Source organism: Leptodactylus fuscus, chromosome 5, assembly GCF_031893055.1.
Source record: "Leptodactylus fuscus isolate aLepFus1 chromosome 5, aLepFus1.hap2, whole genome shotgun sequence".
NCBI lineage: Eukaryota > Metazoa > Chordata > Amphibia > Anura > Leptodactylidae > Leptodactylus > Leptodactylus fuscus.
In genome coordinates this window covers 192,567,852-192,591,304 of record NC_134269.1, presented here as the reverse complement: position 1 = coordinate 192,591,304, position 23,453 = coordinate 192,567,852, and the positions used below count along the sequence as shown (strand labels likewise).

At 42.0% G+C, this 23,453-nt stretch overlaps 1 protein-coding gene across 1 annotated transcript in view; it reads right to left on the bottom strand.

Moving 5' to 3' along the window:
* The window catches only part of CSF1R (colony stimulating factor 1 receptor), a 52,664-nt gene that overhangs the window by 5,603 nt on the left and 23,608 nt on the right, over positions 1-23,453 (bottom strand). The window contains exons 3-18 of the mRNA XM_075274964.1: positions 22,446-22,730; positions 20,918-21,048; positions 18,342-18,504; positions 16,760-16,949; positions 15,395-15,510; positions 15,107-15,221; positions 12,867-13,045; positions 11,408-11,526; positions 8,589-8,715; positions 7,737-7,841; positions 7,182-7,292; positions 5,612-5,768; positions 5,200-5,279; positions 2,520-2,635; positions 1,818-1,940; positions 226-337 (exon numbers count right to left, since the gene is read on the bottom strand). Coding sequence (XP_075131065.1) covers positions 226-337; positions 1,818-1,940; positions 2,520-2,635; positions 5,200-5,279; positions 5,612-5,768; positions 7,182-7,292; positions 7,737-7,841; positions 8,589-8,715; positions 11,408-11,526; positions 12,867-13,045; positions 15,107-15,221; positions 15,395-15,510; positions 16,760-16,949; positions 18,342-18,504; positions 20,918-21,048; positions 22,446-22,730 — 2,229 coding nt within the window. The remainder of the gene's footprint in view (positions 1-225; positions 338-1,817; positions 1,941-2,519; positions 2,636-5,199; positions 5,280-5,611; positions 5,769-7,181; positions 7,293-7,736; positions 7,842-8,588; positions 8,716-11,407; positions 11,527-12,866; positions 13,046-15,106; positions 15,222-15,394; positions 15,511-16,759; positions 16,950-18,341; positions 18,505-20,917; positions 21,049-22,445; positions 22,731-23,453) is intronic.

Genomic DNA, 23,453 nt, shown 5'->3' with positions numbered 1-23,453 from the left:
TCACCAATCAGCAAGTTACCCCCTATCCGAACTTCTTGTAGGCAGAATCTCTCTTGAATTGTATAAATGTATTTTTTGGCAACTAACATGTATCAGATTGGATTGCATTGTGGTTACTCTGGGCCTGGCATTTCATAGTATGATTATGGATACTTAATATACCAGCACCTGATGGTTAACTATTTGGCCACTGAAAAGATTTGCACTTCAATGATCTGGACTCACCAAGAGAAAAGATCTCCCACAAGAGAATGCCATAGGACCAAACATCACTTTGTACTGTGTAGATACAATCGAAGATGCTCTCTGGGGCCATCCACTTAACTGGAAGTCGAGCCTTAGAAAAAAATATAAAGCAATTTTTGTACATTAAAATTTGCATTCAATGGTGTCTAGGTTGGAGTATTACGATGCTCTGTAACAGTTCCCTCAAACTCTTCTCTATTAGAATATGCCTCCAATAGAAAACTGTCATCTCTGCAGAACATAACATTGACCACCATGCCATACACACCTGGAATCTGCAGTGAGGACGGCCTTGGCCAGTAATTCCTACCTACGAATAGACACCTAGTTCCATCACTGCTATATGTGCATGTGAAGAAACATTGCTTATAGAGAAGACTATTACTTTACGTCAGCATATGGAGGCTGTGCCGCTCTTCACTAAGGAGTTGTATGGCATTACGCACAGCCATACCGGCTCCATGCATGCAGCTCTGATATATATATATATATATATATATATATATATATATATATATATATATATATATATATATATATATACACACACACATACACACTATATAGTACATTTGTTACATGGTGCATAGTAGGACTTTTCCACAATGTAAACAATTTGTAGAAATTTGCCTCGTACTGAAAAAGCAGCGACTAGTGGCTACGCTAAACGTGAAGTGAAACTGTTGACACCAATGTAATACTAATAATAGCAGCTTTACAATAGGACTTATATATGCAGAGTTATTGGCACAAGGGACTTGTTCCTCTCTCTCTGTATCATGTCAGCAGATTTAGGACACATTCACACAATCTATCTGCACGAAATATATGCAATAAATCCACCAGATCAAAACGTGGCCTAATAAACTTGTATTTCTGTTCATAAAAGATCACCTGTAAGCTTCCCTGAGATATATGTTTTAGTAAATACTTGTGTTTCCAATAAAATAACAATTCTGGATCATGTCTTATTATAACTCATCTTTTATTCCTCCTATAAATAATAGGATGTGTCCTTACACACATTGGCCAATCGGTGTTGCCAGCGCCTGACTATGTAGAAACACCCAGTTGTCAATATACAACAGAGGGAAATAGTTATACACTAAATGGCCACTTTATTAGAGACACCTGCCCTTTCATGATAGCAGCTTCATTGTATGGAAATTAGACATACGTCCCCGGAGTGCAACATAGAATCAAGTGAGACAGTTTTCCATGGATCAGTTCCAATGTGTACCCACATCAGATAATGGGAAAATCAAGCGTCTTCAGTAAATTCCAAGACACAATGTCATCCAAGCAAGACTAGCCCAGGCCAGTGCTTCAAAACTACCAACCATGTGGGGTTTTCCTGCTGTTGATAATATACTATGTGATCATGGAAAAACATGCAATGAGAGGGTGTCCTCTGGACATAAACAACTAATGTATGAGAGAAGAGTTTCTAGAATCATTCTGACAAACAGGTGGCTATATATATATATATATATATATATATATATATATATATATATATATATATGGTGAATAAGCATAAATATATAATGGAAAAGTTATGGAAGACTTACGTTGCCTTTGACAACATAGTTGCTGTCGTTCTCAATGTCCCTTGCCAGGCCAAAGTCACAGATCTTTGCAACCCGTCCGTTGGTCACCAGCACATTTCTCGCTGCCACATCTCTGTGAATGCACTACATTGGATTTAAGAATAATACATGGATAATGTATATCAGGTATATAATGAATCAGTAGAGAAGCTGTATATAAAAATCCCAACTGGACCTCTGTATATAGCATTTGACAACTCTTGGCTGCCATTACAAGTAGAGATGTCTAGTCCAGCATTAGATTTTGAAGGCCTATTAGACTTTCCTCAACAAGCCACCTAGTTTCTCACCATCTTCTTCCCACATCTGGGAGTTTTAAGTCCAAACATCTCCAAATGCCCACTTTTCGGTGAGGTCTACGTACTCTACACCTCTATTGTGGTCTGGTTTGTGGGATTGTTCTGCTAAAAATTGGAACTGTTGGAATTATGATAAATATTATAAATATTACTCAGAAAAGGGTAAATTCAGAAAGATGCCATACTTGTGTTACCGATCCCCCATGGCTTCCATTCTAATATTCCCCAGGTCTGGTTTCTCTATCAGCTGGAGATTTGTGAAGAGAGAACTTCTCCTTTTTAATTTTTAACACATTCTCAGTAAGTTTAGATTTTTTTTTTCTCCAAACTTTGGACAACCTCTAAGAAAAGTCTAGCAACTTACATTTTTAGAGGTCAAGAATGACATTCCTTGTGATACTTGAAGTGAAAAGTTTAGAAGGTCATGCAGGTCCAATGGTAAATGATCATCCATGTCCTCTTCTTCCTCCACTGGATTATCTAAAACACAAAGTCAACTCATAGTCATCAGGCATTGAATCCTAATAAATTCAAGATCTTACTGGCTGGTAAGCAAGAGACTATATATATACTGTAGGGTCTGGGGTTGCTAGGTGGGGTGGCATGGACACACACGTCCAGTTTCTTTAGTCCAAAACAAAGGTAGAGTTTTATTTTCACTCAAAAAGGTAGTGCAGCAACAAAGGAAACAATACAAAAATAAGTACCTGCCCGGCTAGGCTCTAACTAAACATAGAATAGGTTACCTCACCTAGAATAACAGAAACCAAAAGCCAGTTGAGTCATTCAGGACACAGCTCCAAAAATATGACCTCTTTCTTTGGCTCTCCAGCCAAGCTCTGCCCAAAATCTGCTGCTGGAGCTGGCTTCTTAAGCCTCCTTGACGAGGAGACTCTCAACAGCTGAGTCGCTGCCAGAACATCTCCAAAGTGTGGACTGGAGGGGGGTGGAATGACCGGTCCCACTACCAACCTACCTGCCATTCCTAAAAATCCAGCCCAGTAACCGGAACTTTGAAATAACACTCAGCAGGCAATAGTTATCTGCTGAGAAATGTTCTTTCTGGAGTTCTCTCATCTCACCCACCTTAGTAGTCTGGGTGAGATGTACACCCCCTCCATTACCTGGCCAGCCATCGGCTTACAATATATATATATATATATATGTCAGATGTCTTAATAATGTAAAAGCCAAGTCATTTGTGGGTGAACCTGATCCTACAGACAGCCTGTGATCAGCTCATTGTCTAGGGGTCCCTTCTAACAAAAAGGCTAGTTTAAAAATGAACTGTCTCTTTAAAGAGGTTATCCCACATCTACCTAAGAACATCTATCATATGCACGATCCTTGGGGACCCCACTGCTGGGACTTCCACTGATCGGTAGAGCGGGGGTCCTGAGTACCTATTCCAGAGGGGTCTGAATGAAAAGTCTTTGCATGTGGGATGTTGCTCCATTCAATATCTATGGGACTGAACATCATAGTACTCAATATGGTCATGGAGTGGAGCAGTGGGGGGCATCTATATTGCTGCTCCTGTTAAGATGCTTTGGAACATGACCCCTTGTCATTGGAGGGGTCCTAGCTGTGGGTCACCCAATGATTGTACATTTATTAACAATCCTGTACAGGTGATGATCTTTTTATTTTGGACACTCCCTTTAATGCATTATTTATTATTATATTAATGCATATATTACATACACTCACCGGCCACTTTATTAGGTACACCTGTCCAACTGCTCGTTAACACTTAATTTCTAATCAGCCAATCACATGGCGGCAACTCAGTGCATTTAGGCATGTAGACATGGTCAAGACAATCTCCTGCAGTTCAAACCGAGCATCAGTATGGGGAAGAAAGGTGATTTGAGTGCCTTTGAACGTGGCATGGTTGTTGGTGCCAGAAGGGCTGGTCTGAGTATTTCAGAAACTGCTGATCTACTGGGATTTTCACGCACAACCATCTCTAGGGTTTACAGAGAATGGTCCGAAAAAGAAAAAACATCCAGTGAGCGGCAGTTCTGTGGGCGGAAATGCGTTGTTGATGCCAGAGGTCAGAGGAGAATGGCCAGACTGGTTCGAGCTGATAGAAAGGCAACAGTGACTCAAATAGCCACCCGTTACAACCAAGGTAGCCAGAAGAGCATCTCTGAACGCACAGTACGTCGAACTTTGAGGCAGATGGGCTACAGCAGCAGAAGACCACACCGGGTGCCACTCCTTTCAGCTAAGAACAGGAAACTGAGGCTACAATTTGCACAAGCTCATCGAAATTGGACAATTGAAGATTGGAAAAACGTTGCCTGGTCTGATGAGTCTCGATTTCTGCTGCGACATTCGGATGGTAGGGTCAGAATTTGGCGTCAACAACATGAAAGCATGGATCCATCCTGCCTTGTATCAACGGTTCAGGCTGGTGGTGGTGGTGTCATGGTGTGGGGAATATTTTCTTGGCACTCTTTGGGCCTCTTGGTACCAATTGAGCATCGTTGCAACGCCAAAGCCTACCTGAGTATTGTTGCTGACCATGTCCATCCCTTTATGACCACAATGTACCCAACATCTGATGGCTACTTTCAGCAGGATAATGCGCCATGTCATAAAGCTGGAATCATCTCAGACTGGTTTCTTGAACATGACAATGAGTTCACTGTACTCCAATGGCCTCCACAGTCACCAGATCTCAATCCAATAGAGCATCTTTGGGATGTGGTGGAGCGGGAGATTCGCATCATGGATGTGCAGCCGACAAATCTGCGGCAACTGTGTGATGCCATCATGTCAATATGGACCAAAATCTCTGAGGAATGCTTCCAGCACCTTGTTGAATCTATGCCACGAAGAATTGAGGCAGTTCTGAAGGCAAAAGGGGGTCCAACCCGTTACTAGCATGGTGTACCTAATAAAGTGGCCGGTGAGTGTATATAGTATTGCATTATGGACACTGTTTCATGATGTTTATTTTTGTGCCTATTATTGGTGGATTACTTCTTTATATTTATCTCCATCAATAATGCAATCAATAAATCCAAACAACATACCTGGTGTGGACTCCGTGTTGGAGATGATAGGTTTCATGTCAATATAACTGTCTTTGCTTTCACTTCCTAGCCCGCTGTCACTTGATAAAAAAATATACACATAAAAAAGATTAATCTTATTTTCTATCTTATTTTTCTCATCCAATAAGCCTAGGATCTTGGGGAACGTACAGTATGGTCTATGTAGATGGAGGGGAGCTCTTAGAAACATCGGCTCTGGAGCTCAAGATATTGTACCCTTGACCAGTACTGCACAGGAACCTACTGACTTCTCTTACACATTTCCAAAATAAAATAATGATGTATCCAAAAAATGTCTCAAGATTTCTAAATTGGGTGACGCTACACATACATGTACACTATACACATTTGTAAACAGTGAATAAAAGAGCTATGGTGAAAAGTTATTTACCTCCCCAAATACTTTCGTTCTACCGCCATATTTTTGTAGTCGCCAATAGAATTTGCAAGAGCTGCAGTAAAGTTGTTGTTCATGATTTCTGCTTTTCTCCTCAAAAAGTTCAACAGGTCTCCATACTGACAATATTCTGTGATCACCAGAATTGGGCCTAGAAGACAGAGGAAATGTTCCAGGCATTAACCATACAGGTAATACGGCTAACTATATAAATACAGATTTTCTATACGTTTACCATCAGATATACATCATATCGAGGCATCATGGGGGCCATGGCTTCACTACCAACCAGGAACTCATCTCTATATTTGAAGGCTAAAAATATTGATGAGGTCACTAATAATCAGATTGGTGGAGATCTGACACCCGGCACCCCCATCAGTCAGCTATTCCCAGCAGATGATACACAAAGAACGGAGCAGCAAGCAGGAAGACTTCCATTGGCTGTTTTATCATATTGATGAGAGTGTGTATCTTGTTTATTTAATATTTATTTCTCTTACTTGTATAGTGCCAACATATTCCGCAGCACGTTAAATATATTGTCATCAGTTACTGTCTCCAGTAGGTTTCACAATCTACATTCCCTATCAGTATGTCTTTGGTTTCTTCCCACACTCCAAAATACCTGGAGGAAACCCATTCAAACACCGGGGAACATGCAAACTCCATGCAGAACTCCAAGGCCAACTACTGAGCTACAATGCTGCCTCCTATAGGCATAGACACTCATGATGAATTCCACCAAAACAGAATGGGGCCTGTTTTTATTTCATGACTAACCCTACTAACAGTAAGAGTTGGGGAGAAGGAAGTATATCCAAAATATTCAACCCTTTATTACAGCGGAGCTAAACCACTTACAGAGATATCTGAAGTGTATATTTATGCATGGTTGAGTCAGGGTGAAATTGTGAGAGGTACTGAAGCGTGATGGGTGAATAGTCTAGAGACTGGCTGATGGCTGAATGGTTTAGAGACTGGCTGATGGGTGAATAGTCTAGAGACTGGCTGATGGGTGAATAGTCCAGCTGATGGCTGAATGGTCTAGAGACTGGCTGATGGCTGAATGGTTTAGAGACTGGCTGATGGGTGAATAGTCCAGCCACTAGCTGATGGCTCAATGGTCTAGAGACTGGCTGTTGGCTGAATGGTCTAGAGACTGGCTGATGGGTGAATAGTCTAGAGACTGGCTGATGTCTGAATGGTTTAGAGACTGGCTGATGGCTGAATGGTCTAGAGACTGGCTGATGGATGAACGGTCTAGAGACTGGCTGATGGCTGAATGGTCTAGAGACTGGCTGATGGATGAACGGTCTAGAGACTGGCTGATGGGTGAATAGTCTAGAGACTGGCTGATGGCTGAATGGTCTAGTGACTGGCTGATGGCTGAATAGTCTAGAGACTGGCTGATGGGTGAATAGTCTAGAGACTGGCTGATGCCTAAATGGTCTAGAGACTGGCTGATGGCTGAACGGTCTAGTGACTGGCTGACGTCTGACTTTACAGAAATCAATTGTAATATTGAAGTTAAAGCAAAAAGGAAAGTATGAAAACCACTCACCTCCACTTGTACAAGCACCCAGAAGATTCACAATGTTCTCATGATGTCCCAAATGGCTGAGAATTTTAAGCTCCGACATCAATGCTTCCTTCTCATCTGTGTGTGCACTGGCTAAAGAAACAGAAAAGAAGGTTCCATGTTTTTGTACAGTATGTGATAGCAGAGTTTTTTGTTGGATGGAGATCATTCCTACACCAGGCTTATTTACAGTTCTGATATATATGTCCTCTTGGAGATAAGGAGGTTGCCCAAAGGAACCATCCAATAACCATCATTTTTTAGAAGACTACTTTTATATTGTATTGACAGTATTATAGAAGTTGTCCAGGATTATATAACCTAAACAACCGCTCTAAGCTATCATCATTGACTAAATGATTGTATAATGGGAATCATGGTGTTCGGAATGGGGAGAGGGTTGTAAGATGATGCCAGACAAGTTCTGCCTCTGTTATTGAACATCCCCATCCCTTTGGCCCATTCTTGAATTCAGCCGCGAATTTTCTACCGTGTATGGCCAGCTTAAAATACAAGTCATAAAGGAAGTATACTTACGTTTTAGCATTTTCACAGCAACCCTGAGGGCCGAGTCGTCTTTCCCCATCCCAAAGGCTGTTGCTTCCAACACTTTTCCAAATGCACCTGCTCCTATAGTCTTTCCTATATGTAAGATAGTACATTGTAACCTCCATCCTGTTTAATGTCTTCACAGTTCTCTTTCAGGAAAACCACAAGAAACTAGCAAACAAAGCACAAACCTGCGGACTGTGGTGGCAACAAGTTTACTGCTAAACAGGAAACGAAAGGAGGGCTGACATAGATGTGTTACTAGACAGTGCTAAAGGTTATAGGTAGCCCTAGTGCAAGGGAATCTACTAACTCGGACTCCAACTCCACAGGCCTGTTATTCCACATTAGATATATTACTACTGCTTAGAATTCAGGGGTCCTCAAACTTTTTAAACAGTGGGCCGGAGGCAGAGCAGGTCGCACAGACATCGGGAGCGGTGCCCTCCAATAGGTAAAGTGAAGTGCGCTCCATGGCCTGGCCCGAGCTCCCCAGGAGCTTCATTATAAATGCACGCCTGCCGGCGTTGTAGGCGGGGCCAGACAGAAGTGCTTGGCGGGCCGCATGTGGCCCTTGGGCCACAGTTTGAGGACCCTTGGCTTAGATGTTGTAGGCACTGTGTCGCAGCGGTATGTAAGGGCTTTATAGCTGGCTACACTAACTTTACTTACATGTACTGTATGTGTGAGTAGTTAAGGCTATGGCTGTATTAGTGACATCCATATGAATCTAAACAGTGTTAAACAATGTTGAGTCTTGCTCATCATTGCAAGATGGCAGTTCCTGATTTTGCCAGTTGACCCATATAGCCCCAATCTGACCCCCGGTATCATACATACCAAACTGCAGATTGGTTCTTGGAAACTCCCATCTCTCATTGTATGGCAGTTGTGTAGGGTCGATGCATATGTACTGGTTGCCTTCTGACATCTGGACCATCTGCCAGCGGATTTCATATTTAGGTTTCTGCAATAACAAAGAGAAGGAAATGCATATTCATTGGAAGCGACAATATTCCAATATATTTGCCTCTTCTTCATCACTGACAGGTGACCTTATACATCACAATTCAGTTTATGCCATTTTACTGCCAAATAATACACAATGACCTGCTGTCGTGCCAAAGGTACAGTACTATTGCCCTTTAAAGTAAATCTGTCATCCTTTTAGACTTTAGATCCAAAATGTTTTATTTCATAATACATCTCTATTGATGTCAGAGCTTTGGTTTCACAATACAAAGCTACAAACCTCCTGCATAGATTTAAAGCAAATAAATAGTACAGAGGGCAGACATATTAATAATGGTGTTTCGTACGTCATTCTTAATCAAGGGCATGACCGATTTATGAAGAGATTTTGACCTCCATGATAGTGAGTCAGAATGGAAATATGCCAAACCAAAGGATACTACCCCTTAAAGGGGTTGTCCCATCACAAGAATCCTATCTATACTGCTTGTTAATGTGTATGTAAGACTTTTCCTAAATACACTGCTAAGCAAAACTGCTTTGTGTGTCCACTATCTTACTTTATTCAATTCAGTGTTGACACAGCCCTGACTTATCTGGTCAAAAGTCAAGTGATGTATCTGCTGCTCTCAGGGGGAGGGAGGAGGGGCTAAGTGCACGGGAGCGATCCTGTGTTTCTAGCTATTCCTGTGTCTGCACCACGTGACCTAGCTTCCTGCACTCAGATAGGGGAGAGGAGCTGCTTTCATTTCTGAACTCGTCTTCTGTTCTCCCAGTTATCAGGCTAGCTAATTCAATTGTGTTCATTATGGCAGAGACAGGCAGTCTCTGTATGTAACACAGAATGGAGTTGTTCCTGCCTGTACTTCATAGTCCAATATTGTGCATATAGTCTTCTTTGAGGACCTTTGATGACATCACAGGCCCTTCAGCCACCCCATAGGATCACGCTATGCGGTGGGCGGAGCTACATGCTAATTTGGGGCGGAGCTAAATGACAGGTTGCATATGAAACCCAGCCCACCAAATGATGCAAGAAACCAGAAAGAAAGAAGATTTTACAGCAGTGAAGACTGGTGAGTATGCGACGTGGGAATACCCCTTTAAGATACACAATAAAACTTATTGTGTGTCCCCGGCTCCTTTCAATCTTTGTGCATGCGTTGGGGGGCTTTGAGATGTGTTTCAGCCCAGCGGTTTCATTTCTGAATAGTGCACATGCGCAGTCATAGTCAAAGCCTAATTAGAATTTTAGCCTCAGAAAGATGAAAAGCGAGAATCGGCCCTGGATACAAAGCTTTCAAAGGAAAGCTCTCAATGTTACTGAGGACTCTCACTGTCTTTCCTGGGAGTCCTGTCTACTCACGATTTTGCTGCTATATATATCTTCATAACTTATTCTTTGAACATATATCTCTACTCATTGTGAGCTTAGTTGTCAGTAGGGTGACCCTTCTCACTGACTAGCAATTGGTTTAACATAAAATTGTCATATGTATTAACAAAAGAGGCCATCAACTTACTCATTTATATTTTCTAAAACCCTTTTTCTTATGATCACCATCCTGAACAACCACTTTTATTTTTAACTACAAAAATCCTGGTTGCTTTCTTTCAGCCAAACTGCAATGCCTCATGCATCCTGTAGAGAGGAGTGGCACTGTTTTGGGAAAAATACAACCGTATTTGTCTGTGTAAGCCCTTTGAACATCCACCTTCCACCATACATTTCTGATTTTAAAGTATCGACATTTCCTTTTGTTTCTGTTCCTGCTTTTTTTAACCAGTATTTAGATTTTTTTCTGCAGAACAAAGGCTTGACTGAGATTTCTCAAGACCTATGACAGTGTGCTTCCTGTTGAAAGACCACATTTTTGTGTTTTTCTAAAAATTTAATATAACTACAGTTGATAGTCTGGAAAAAAAACAAAACCAACCAAAAGTTGGCAAACTATTTTAGAAGGTGGTAGACATCGGCATAGGCCAACGTGGCGTGAGGTGTAAAATTATTCTGCTCACAGTGTAGGGGCAAGATAAACCTTAGAACAACCACAATCACTGTGGTCACGTGACGTTTATCTACTGAGGCCTGTGATGGACTACAGAGGTCCGCTAGAACAAATGGGATGTCACTAGTGACGTCAGCCAGGGGACTTCTAAACAGACCAACGGAATGGCCGCCATTGGAAATGGAGGACTGAGAAGAGGTAAGAAAGTATAGATGTATAATGAGTCAGTGCAACCTAGAAGGTACAAAGTGCTACACAAAAAGTGCCAACACCAAGCTGAAGAGAGACAACAGCAATTCGGGAGCCATTTTTGGATCAGTGTGAGATGTGTAGTTGACAGCCTTTAGGTGCCACAAGGACAGATGGAAGATTCATACATAGTAACCAACTCAAGCCTAGGAAAAATGTCTAGACTGGACAGACCGTGTCATGGAGTCTACCCCTCCCCAGAGACCCAGAGTGACACTGATGGATGGGATGGGACGCTCACTCTAGCTCCAACATGGTTGTGGTGGACCTGCAGTTTCTCACTGTCCCCAACCCCAGTCAAAGACTGCTCACTTTGTAACCATCAAGTAGATTATACCACTAAAAGTGTTCCAGTAACCATCAGGTGGACTGTCTGTCAAAATGAATTATACTGACCTAATGGCAGAAAAACTTAATACAGTTACATACCTGCTTGTATTTGTAGTAGAAAAACATTGAAAGCAAGAGGAAGAAGGCTCCAACCCCCGCCAGTGCTATTATCATGGGGTTGAATTGCTGGAGATCTTCAACTCTTCCAGTAGACATTACTACAGAAAATAATGGGAAAATAATTAAAGGTACTATCTATCATTTAATACAATAATAATAATAATGGCCTTATTATATTTTCAACCCTAAAAGAATATCCTTCAAAATGACATAACCATATATTAAAATCTGTCTAGCTGATATTTTGGCTTGAAAGATTTTTGGCTTAGAAGTCATTTTGTTATTTCCCCATCACTGAACACTATCCGTAGATTTGGACATTGGGTTAGATTTACTAATACTGTCTGAAAGATTGTCTAAATAGACTAAACTACTATTACGGTGGCTTTACACACCTTACATTGACACTATCAGGGCTCTATAAAACATAGCATATAACACTGTCAGGGATCCTAGGACCTATCTATATAACATAGTGTAGAACACTGTCAGGACTCCTAGGAACCTATCTATAAAACATAGTGTAGAACACTGTCAGGGCTCCTAGACACCTATCTATATAACATAGTGTAGAACACTGTCAGGGCTCCTAGACACCTATCTATATAACATAGTGTAGAACACTGTCAGGGCTCCTAGGAACCTAACTATATAACATAGTGTAGAACACTGTCAGGGCTCCTAGGAACCTAACTATATAACATAGTGTAGAACACTGTCAGGACTCCTAGGAACCTATCTATAAAACATAGTGTAAGACACTGTCAGGGCTCCTAGGAACCCATCTATATAATATCTAGCTGGTGATGTTCGACATCTTCTGTAATGTCATCGGCCCAAGATGATGGGGCCAACAGCAGTCATATGGGCACGCCAAATGTCATGACCTGATGTTACTCAGTGTGCTCATGTTACCACTGAGGCCCAATCACAGGCCTATAGGATTACAATGCAGTGGCCATTTTAGTCCCAGATGAATCCCCATTTGGTCAGTTTACTAAAAAACTAATAATTTGGAATATGTGTGTCAAAACTGGCTTAATATGAACCAATCTGCCCATCTCTAACAACAACCATGACACAACCAGGACTGAAAATGTCAGAGATAAAGGGGTGATGTTGGGAAGAGATTCTTAAGGAGAGTCAGCTTACTTGCTATGGTCTGTAGGAAAATCTGCGCCCCTGGTGCACTTGCAGGGTGATTTTCAGGTCTAAAAAAGATGATCATCTCTGCTTTGCGTCATCAGTTTGTGGCCACATAGTTCCATTTCTGCTCCTATTAATGGCCTCTACATTTCACTATTATCGATTTGGAGGACTTTTTGAACCTCATAGACTCCCTATACATATACAACTTATCACCTATATTTTACATCAATGCAGTTCTCAGAAATTGTACATTCAATAAAAAGATGTCTGACTACAGATGACCACTTACATGTAATGGTGCTAGCGACAAAGATCTTATCAGATGTACCACCGGCATTGTTTGAAGCTGTACAGAAAATAGTGACGTTGCTGAGAGTCGTATATGGCCTCATGACACTTATCACTACGTCTTCCTGTATATCCTGCGATTCTTCACCTTTTAAAGGGACTTTTTCACCATCCGAGCAGCTGTAAATAGAAACGAATCAGATATGAAGAAGGTGAGCAGATATTACCTATATGCCATAGATGTAGGGATGTGTGTATATTATATGAAAGGTTTTGCATCGGTGCCTAGGAGCCTCGAACCGTGCCTAATGCGCCTGACTGCTGGTCTGGACGGAAACCATCAGTGATTTATGTGAGCGCTGATGATGTGTTTAACTCACAGAGCATTGCCTAGACTGGATACAATTCTTATCTTATTCTTACTCTTCTCATCTGAGACCAGAACTATGTCTATACAGATTTTCATTCCCTGAGGAATATTCTTATTCAATGACAGCTATGGCTGCATTCACGCTTCCTTGAGATTTTAATAGGGATAAATCTGTCATGACGGACTATAGCCACATAGATTATAACAGGGTTTATCAGATTTGCTGGGCTATTTTGTCTGATTTTTCACTGACTTCTTTGAACATAGCCTAAGAGAGGTTTTTCCATTGTTCTATATAATAAACTAACACCAGCATATTAACCCAGCTCCGCAGATAGATAGGTTAGGGTCAGCTGAATCAGTGTTTTTTCCTTGTGAATCTGTGCCTTCATTGCCAAGCTATCACCTTTTTTTGTGAATATGCAAATGAGCTCTTTGGAGCAATGAGGGTGTTGCCATTGCTCCATAGAGGTAAACAGCAATCTTGTCGAGAAAGGCAGTGATTCACAAGGGGAAAAGACTGTTTGATTCAGCTGACCCTAACCTATCTATCTGCGGGGCTGGGTTGATATGGTGGCTCTGGTGCCAGATGCCTTTTATCACAAGTGATCATCCTATCTCCACGATAAGTGTAGGTCTGACCTTTTGAACTCCGACTGACTGTAGGAATAGAGGTCCCACTAGTGGTGAACCTGGCCCCTCTGCTGCCTTGGGGGGTGGCGTGATTGGGTTTTTCTTTTGATCGTCCGCATCAGGTAGCGGGGGGAAGGTGTGCGTCAATATATATTATGTCCCACAGCGGCCCCCTGAAACCTCTATTATGCCACACAGTTGCCCACCCAACTCTATTATGCTCCATAGCCGCTGTGGGGCATAATAGTGGTTGCAGGGGGCCGCTGCTACTCTTTTTTTTAAAGAGACCCCCCCCCCCCCCTAGTTTTTATTACATACCAGTAAAACCGATATGTAAATGCGCCTGTCTGTGCACCCTGGGCGTTCCTCCAAACCACCGTGCACCCCCCGCATCATAACTTGAAACCGGCCCACCTTAAGCTTGCGCGCCGAAAATTCCTCCTCCTCTCCCCCTGTAACCGCCTCCAGCGCCCCTCCCTGTGGCAGTTGCCTCTGCTGCTACAGCGGTAGTTACACCACTGATGTAAACACATATACACATATTTTACCCAAGAATATATACTTACCTTTGGCTGAATTGCTGGATGTGCTGGGTGCACAGGACATGAGTGAAACTCATGTGCAGCTCTTCCTGGCAGTGGAGAAAGCTGTGACATCGCAAGAGACTTCTCCCCTCACACGCCGATGCTGAGGGGGAGGGGTGGCACAGCAAGCTAATGTGTGCAGGGAAACTTTTACAAACAGCGATCGGAAGCCCCTGCAAATGGCAGTGATTTATCTGCTGCCAATCTAGTCCTAATGGAAGAGAAAGTATGCGGCCCTGAGGATGTTTGCCCCCCCCCCTCGTGACGCGGGCCCTGGATAGATGCCGAATAGCAAAAGGACCTTTGATGACATCATCACTGACATCATCAAAGGTCATTTAACTTTAATACTGTTTAGGAAACAAAAAAGTCCCGTGGCTGCCGCCCCTCCCAAACTGCTGCCTGAGGCGGCTGCCTCACATCGCCTCATTAGAGGTGCAGCCCTGGGTCCCACCCATTTGGATGGAGAGATGGTCATATGTTCTGCTTCATTTCTATGGAACTGATGGAGATAGCGCTAGACCAGTCCTGAAGCTTTGAATAGAGTGGCAACACACAAGTGTATGAAAGTCCCACATCGCTGTTCCTTTTTTACATTTTTTTGGCCTAAATGAGTCAATTTTCTACATTTTCCAGATTCATTGCAGTTCTCACCTTGTATTAAAGCACTGAAGCCATTTAATATCCGGTAGCGTATACCCCTGTGATATACATTTTATTTCCTGGGAGTCGTTTACACTATAAAGCGTCATATTCACAGTTGGAGCACCTGGAACACATACATAACAGCATTATATCACTATGGTGTCATTCACAGTGTAACAGGCAGGGGGCAGACATCACAGGGGCAGATATATTCAACAGCTTGCTTGGCAGACATGTCAGCTGTCATTAAAGTTATTTTATATTGCTTAAAACTAGTAAAAAACCAAAAACACTTACTGTATAACTTTATCTCAAAAGACAGATTGGCGCTGGTTTTTGAATTGTTTGCAAAGAAAGTGTAAGTCCCGCTCTCATTTCCATTCAGACGGTTCAGAAACAGGATGGTCCTGCGCCTAAACCAAACCCCCCAAAAAATAAAAGTAAAAAATTAGAAAATAAACCAAAATCTCAACTGCTTCAATTCTATATACTGTTGAGAGATGGGCAGACCTCTCAAGATTCGTTTCGAGTGTTTTGGGAGCAAGATTCATTTTGGTTCGAATAAGTTCTGTTTCAGCTTATCTTCAGCTTTGTGACATTATTATACTTTGGGGTCTCCTCAGACCCCCAAGTATAGTAGGTGGAGGCCCAGGGGAGATGTAGCTAAAAAATATAATACCTTCCTTTATCACTTTTGGGCCTTCATGCAGCGTCCTGCACGCTCAGTGACGTCTGGCACTCTCCTTTGATGTCATATGCCCGGGGTCTCCACTGAGGCCTCAGTGTTCACATAGGCACGCTGTCATGGGCACGCGTCATGATGTCTTGACAATTGGCTTGCCAGTGTGACTGCTGGTGGCCCAATCACAGACCTCAGTGGTGACCCCAGTCACATGACATTACAGGAGAACGCATGAGGAGGCCCAAAAGTGGTAATGGAAGTGGAGAATGTTTTTTTTTTTTTTTCATATTTGTTGCTCCCCTGGACCTCCATCTATTATATTTAGGGGTCTTAAATGACCCAAAAATATGATTATGCATTCCTTTTTGTTTGCCCGAAGCGAATTGCCCCTATTCTATGCCTATTCCACGGGAATATCTATAGGAAGACTGGGACTTAATCCCAGACTGAAGAACCAATTTCACGCTCTGTACTGTAAACACAATGTTGATGCGTAGATAGGATTAAATGGATTTACTAAATCCATTTAAAAATCACGGCTGCAAAATAACGCGGCGTTTACGATCCACGCTCCCATTGAAATCAATGGGAGCGTATACGGCCCGCAAAATCTCACACGGCGTATACGTGCCAGGTCACACGGCACGTTACTCCGTGTGAATGCACCCCTTAGGGGGCACTCACACGGAGTAACGCCGGGCGTGTATCACAGCCGTACACACCTGCGTTACGGCAGACTGCCGAACACTTCCCATTCACTTCAATGGGAGTGCTCGTAAACGCAGCTGTTACGAGCGCTCCCATTGAAGTGAATGGGAAGTGTTCGGCAGTCTGCCATAACGCCAGCGTGTGAATGCCCCCTTACATTGCTTCTTGGTAGTCACTAATGTTGATGGATAACTTTCTTGACTTGTAGCTATCATGACCAAAGTTGCTTCTCATACAGTAAAAGATCATGTTATTGAACGTTGAAATCTAACCTGTAAGGTCCGGTGTTCTTCCATTTGGCTAGAGTACTAACATCCTTTGTAATGCCATTATTGTTGTGTAGCCATTGCCAGGACAGCTGACTTGGGTAAGCTTCAATATCTACCAGCAGCTCCGCATTCAGACCCTTGAATAATGTAACGTTTCTGGTCTGTGATGATGAAACATTCACAAAAGCTTTTTCTAGAAAATAAAATAAGGCAGTTTTCATTCACTTCATTAATCCCAAGATTAATATAGTCAATGCATTATCATTAAGGTCCTCATTCACCTACAGACCCTGGGCTTTTCTGGGACTTAATTGGTAAAGCTCTAACTTTAGCATAGGTTATCAATATTAGATTGGAGGGGGTTCAACATTTGGAAGTCCTACCAAGCAACTGACTGAAGTGACCGTGGCATTCAGATGAGTGCTGCTTCTACTTCATGTAGCTCAGTCCTATTCAAGTGAATGTGGCTGAGCTGCAATACCAAGTGTAGCCACTGTACAATGCACAGCGCTGGGCTTGGTAAGAAGTGAAGAGGTTGTAGAGTTCCTCCAAACATTGCAGGAGGAAAGGACATGAATATTTATATTCCAGAAAACCCTTTTAGGCTAAGGCTCCATGTAGCGAGCCACAACAAAAGAGCGCTGTGAAGAAGACAGCGGCAGCACTGAGATTTTTTCCATAGCGCTTTTCACAGAAGGTCCACAGAGTTTTCCATTTGTGACAATTGGGCTTAATTTAGCATCAAAGTTAAGCGATTTTCCTGGATTTACAAAGGTGTTGGTGGCGCTGGATGCCAAATAGACAGCAGATCGGGTAATGCACCAAAATAAGTGGTTTTGTTCAGCTTATAACAGGAACAAAAATAACAAACAACCTAACCCACACACAGGGCAACACCTCACTACTTGAACCCTGACTAATCTATTGGGGCAAGATACTCTGAGGTTTCTTCTCACTATTCTGGCTCAAAGTCCTTTATGGAATCCAGTCTTCTTGGGACAGACCTCCTGTCTGTCTCCAACTGGTCCAGTCCACCTGCTCCTGCAGATCACTAACCGCACTCTCCTGCTGTGTGCACTCCCCCTGGAGTTGAGCCCCTTTCTCTGGTACGGGTGTGGTCAGAGTCCTTTTTAATCCTGTTTTTGGTTGCTCTACAGCGCCCTCTAGGTTCACACCCTCACACTCTGTGGACTTTGTGTCACAATTATACCTACATGGAAAATGTCAGCATTTCCATAGGTATATATTGACATGCTGCATGTACAAAATGCAAGTGTTTTTGAAACTACAGCATTTCCGCTGCAGATTTTTTTTCTGCAATGTGTGTACGGGATTAGCCAGAATCCCATCCACTTTGCAGGTAATGTTCTGTAAAGTGCTGTGGCCTACTTAATAGGTGGTGTCTAAGTCACCAGTTACTACTTTTTAGGTTGTTTTCACACTTTTTGGAAATGGGTGGCCTACTGAAATGGATCCCACATGTGAGAATAAATCTTTTCATTATCTATATTGTCCTTGGTGTCCATGGATCACTGGTAGACTAGGACAGGTGTATTCTAGTAGGAGCTTAGCCTTAGCCCAGTACCTATTACTCGGAGGGTTGCTGTGGTTCTGTTGAATCCTACTTTGTTTCCAGCAATGCAGGTATATTTCCCACTGTCCTCAAATGACACCTTTGGAATAGTTAGGATGGAAGTTGTGTTCCAAACATCACCTTGTGAATTAAGACTTTGTAGTTGTGTGATCTTCTACAAAACAAGACACATACTTTCAGTTATCATTGTAAAAAGTGTCTAGCAAGCAGCAAGCATCTGTTCTTTTTAGCACAAAACAATTAGCACAAACAGACTGTCAGGAGCGCCCTTCTGACTGTAAAGAGCTACGGTACTGGGACCGATAGCTCTTTACCTGGGGCTCAGTTCGGAAAAGCCAATAGTGCGCTGAATTCGGCGCACTGTCATCTTTCCAGCAGTATATAGGACTGCCTGTGTCCAAATTGGTGAAAGGTCCTCTTTAAAGCATCTTAAAGGGTTCCTTAAGGTAATGGATACTGATGACTAGAGATGAGCGAACAGTAAAATGTTCGAGGTTCGATATTCGTTTCGAGTAGCCCCTCAATATTCGACTACTCGAATCGAATATCGAACCCTATTATAGTCTATGGGGGGGAAATGCTCGTTTCAGGGGTAGGCAACATTCGATCAAAGTATACTTACCAAGTCCACGAGTAACTAAAACCATTTTTCTTTATGACCGTTTTCATAAATTAGTCACAGTGAGTCTGTGCAAACTGGCTGATGACCGGCCAAAAGCAACTGATCATGACAAGTGAGGGCTGGATCCTCCGAGAAGTCTTCTCCTTGCAGCGTCCCTGCGACGTATTCTGGCTCAGAATTCACTCTGCCAGGTACCGGGCCTGGGTAGAGCCGACTGTGCATGCCCACACTACAAGCGGACATGCGCAGTCGGCTCTGCCCAGGCCCGATGCCTGGCAGAGTGAATTCAGAGCTGGAAGACGCCGCGGGGAAGCTGCACGGAGAAGACTTCTAAGAGTCAGTTCACACGTGAAAACCGCCTAGCTTATTTGTGCGAGGTAAAAAACCTCGAGGAGTTTTTTTGACGCTGTTTTTTGCATTCCACGCGGTTTTTGACGAGGTTTTTGACGCGGTTTTCGCTAGCGGTTTTCGCTAGGTTTTTTTTTTCCTATATGTGCTATAGAAACTGCAGGCGAAAACCGCGCGTTTTTTTGCAAAAAAACGCGCGGTTTTGTGTGCAAAAAACCGCGCGGTTTTTTACCGCGCGGTTTTCGCCTCCCATTCACTTCTATGCAATTCTTCAGGCGTTTTCCGCCTGAAGAAAGGTCATGTCGCTTCTTCAGGCGGAAAACGCTAGGAGGAAAAAAAAAGCTAGTGGTCTACATAGACCACCATGTTAAAGGAGAGGTTTTTGAAGCGAATTCCGCTGTCAAAAACCTCCCCTTTGCCCACGTGTGAACTAGCCCTAAAGATAGGAGAAGAACCAGCGTTGATTGGCCGACTGTATAGCATTCAGCCAATCAATGCTGGTTCTGCATCAAACTTTTCCATTCAAATAGCGAGTGGTACTCGATCGAGTACGAGTATTTCGAATACCGTAGTATTCGATCGAATACCTACTCGATCAAATACTACTCGCTCATCTCTACTGATGACCTATCCACAGGAACCACTTTATCATATTCCTAAGGCGCCACATTGCAGAAAAACAGCATGTTTTGTTGCAGATTTTGCTGCATTTTTAGGAGCCAAGGTCAGGAGTGGATTAAACAGAAGGGAAACGTCTAAGAACTTACTTTATATTTTCCAAATCTTTTCAAGCCACTCCTAATTTTGGTTAGAAAAAAAAAAAACCTGCAGCAAAATCTGTAACAAAAAACGCTGCATTTCTGCAGTTAATCAACCATTAAAATATTATTAATGTTCATTCATGAGTCATAATGAGCAACGGCAGATTTTGCCTAAAAAATAATTGGGAATTTTTGGCCAGCAATTGACCATTAATATCAGCACTTGTCATGATGAGTTGCTTTTGGCCGGTCATCAGCCAGTTTGCACAGACTCACTATGACTAATTTATGAAAACGGTCATAAAGAAAAATGGTTTTAGTTGCCCATAGCAACCAATTACAGCACAGCCTCCATTTTATAGTGCATATAGTGCTGGGATTGGTTGCTGTGAGCAACTAAGACTATTTTTCCTTATGACACTCGCTTTTATCATTATCAGACAGTTTAGTTGTAAAAGGTATCAAAACTTAAAGATGCCTGGTGTCCTCTGAGATGAGTCCTTTGACCCTGGCACATGATCTCTGCATGCAGTGAAGCTTAGGCCCATATACGCAACCTATACGCATTAAAAAGTGGTTACCTAAGGAAACCGCACGAACCCCATAGACTATAAAGGGATCCGTGTGGTTTCCGTGTGGTGTGCGCACAAATCATGTGGAGAGAAAAGTACTGTATAGTATTCCACTCCTTGGAATTTAGGGCCCCACTTGTAAACTTGCCCAGGGCCCCACTTTGTCTAAAACTGGCCCTGTAAATGTCAATTACTATTTATATTGTTGATGTAAAAAATTCCACTCATCTGTACAAAGTAAAAAGCAGAAATTTGAGTACGTACACTTTTTGTCTTGTCTTCCCATTCAATTGAACACCTTACATTACTAGTTGCAACGCAGGTGGTTTGGAAATCTTCACCTTGAATTCTGATGTGTTCATAGGACGTCAGAGAAACTGAAGGTATTTTTTCCACTAAAAAAAATTGAAACTGATTATTTTAGGTTTTGAGTAAGCGGGTGCCCTTAATCCTATTCACATTATATGTTTTCTACGGATGCGTTATGTCTGCATACAAACCAGATATAAGTAAGTGTTTTTATTATGCCGTCCTCAGTCCCCTGGAGCCAACCATTACATGTACAGGCAAAATAGAGGTGTGAAATTCCTTCATTAACCACTTCAGTACCGGGCCAATTTGTGCTCCAGGACCAGACACATTTTAGGTTTATTTTGTATGTGCGGTTTTGAGGGCTGTAACATTTTTCCCGTATGTCTCAGTCAACATATTTCGGGGACACATAGGGCTTTATTTTTATGTTATCTTTATTTCCGAATGTGTTTTAATTTTTTTTTATATCTGGGAAAATATAAACAAAATAGGAGGGAAATTGTGTCTGGTTTTCAATTTTATTTTATTTTTTTTTAATTTAATAACACAAAGTGTCACTGAAAAACTTTATAATATAGTTTTTCCTCTCCGTTACGGTGATTTTTATTTTGTATGGTGTCGTCGGGGGTGGGGCTTTAAGCTTTAATAACGGCGTTTTATTAGCATATTATTTATTTATTTTTTATTATTATTTTATTTACATTTTTTAAAAACTTTTTTATTATATTTTTATTTTATTGTTTTTCCAGATTGTGTCCCCATAAAGTCATAAGAGACCTTTGGGGGACATCTGATCACTTATTTTTTTTGTACTTGAGGCTGATTTCTCCTATAACTGGGGCTGGTACATTTAACCCCAGATACAGGAGGAATACAGCCTCCTGCACACTGTATATACAGCTTACTGAGCTGATCTGGGTCCTGTAGGACCCAGCAGCTCTGTTAAGACTCTGCTCCCAGCGGATCACGTGTCCGCCGGGTCAGAGGGCAGCTGAATTATGGCTGCGTCCATAGCTGTGTATACAGCGCTCATTGAGTGCTGTATACACAGTGATACGTCCTGTCAGAACTAGGCAACCACTTCCCGGACGTATATAGTCTGTGGTCGGTCCGGAAGTGGTTAAAACCCCAATACTCACTTGCTATTTGTCACCCATGAAAGACAATGATCAGAAAAGAATAAGGCTATGTTCACATCTCTGTCAGATTTTATGTTCAGTATTTGGCGACATACTATGAAATGGACCCATTGTCTATGAAGGGGTCTGTCAGGTTTCCAGTATAGCGTCTATCATTTTGAAAACAAAATGGCGCAAAGTGTGAATTTTGGTGGAATCTACAATAGAGGCTCCTAACAAACTGTTGTGCAATAGTGAACCTTGCCGCAACGCCTTTGTGTTCTCTGCGAGATTTTACAAGGATTTATTCAAATGCTGCAGTCGAGTTACAGCTTCGTTTCGTCAATTTCATGTTTCATTACCTTTGCTGATGTAAATTTTCACAGGATTACTCTCCCATTTATTGCCATTCACTTTTGCCGTACACTTAAGCCTATTGTCGTTAAGATCCAACGGCACATTCCGTATTGTAAAACCTTCCTTAGCATCGAAAGATAGATTTAGATCTTTCCCAAAATAATCTATTGGTTCAAGAGAAACTGCAGAGTCTGGAATGGAGGGATCTGTTAGCAGACATGGGATTAAGGCATCGTCTCCTTCATAAAAACGTCTTGTGGGGAATAGGGGATTCCAGTATTTCTTTGCATCTGTGAAATTAGAAGAAAGCACAGCGATGATACTTAAGAGGGTTGTATGAACTATAAGAAATGGGGCAGAACTGTAGTACCAGAGACAACCAATGGACAGGAAGGGCGCTGTTTCTGGGAAGAATGTCTCACATTGCTACAAAGTAGAAATCATATGGGAGGTACACAGGGACATAGTTATAGGGAGTGCAACAGTAGCATTTGTTACTGGACCCTGAGGGGGGCCTTAAAGGTTCCTCTGCCACATAACACATACTACCATTCTAAATGGCACATGGTAGTTAAAAGTCCATTTACAAATGTCCAGCACCATGGATTTAATATCATTATTTCCAGCACCATGGAATTAATATAATAATGTGCAGCACCATGGAATTAATATAGTAATATCCAGCACCATGGAATTAATATAATAATATCCAGCACCATGGAATTAATATAATAATGTCCAGTACCATGGAATTAATATAATAATGTCCAGCACCGTGGAAATAACATAATAATGTCTAGCACCATGGAATTAATATAATAATATCCAGTACCATGGAATTAATATAATGTCCAGCACCGTGGAATTAATATAATAATGTCCAGCACCATGGAATTAATATAACAATGTACAGCATCATGGAATTAATATAATAATATCCAGCACCATGGAAATAATATAATAATGTGCAGCACCATGGAAATAATCTAATAATGTCTAGCACCATGGAATTA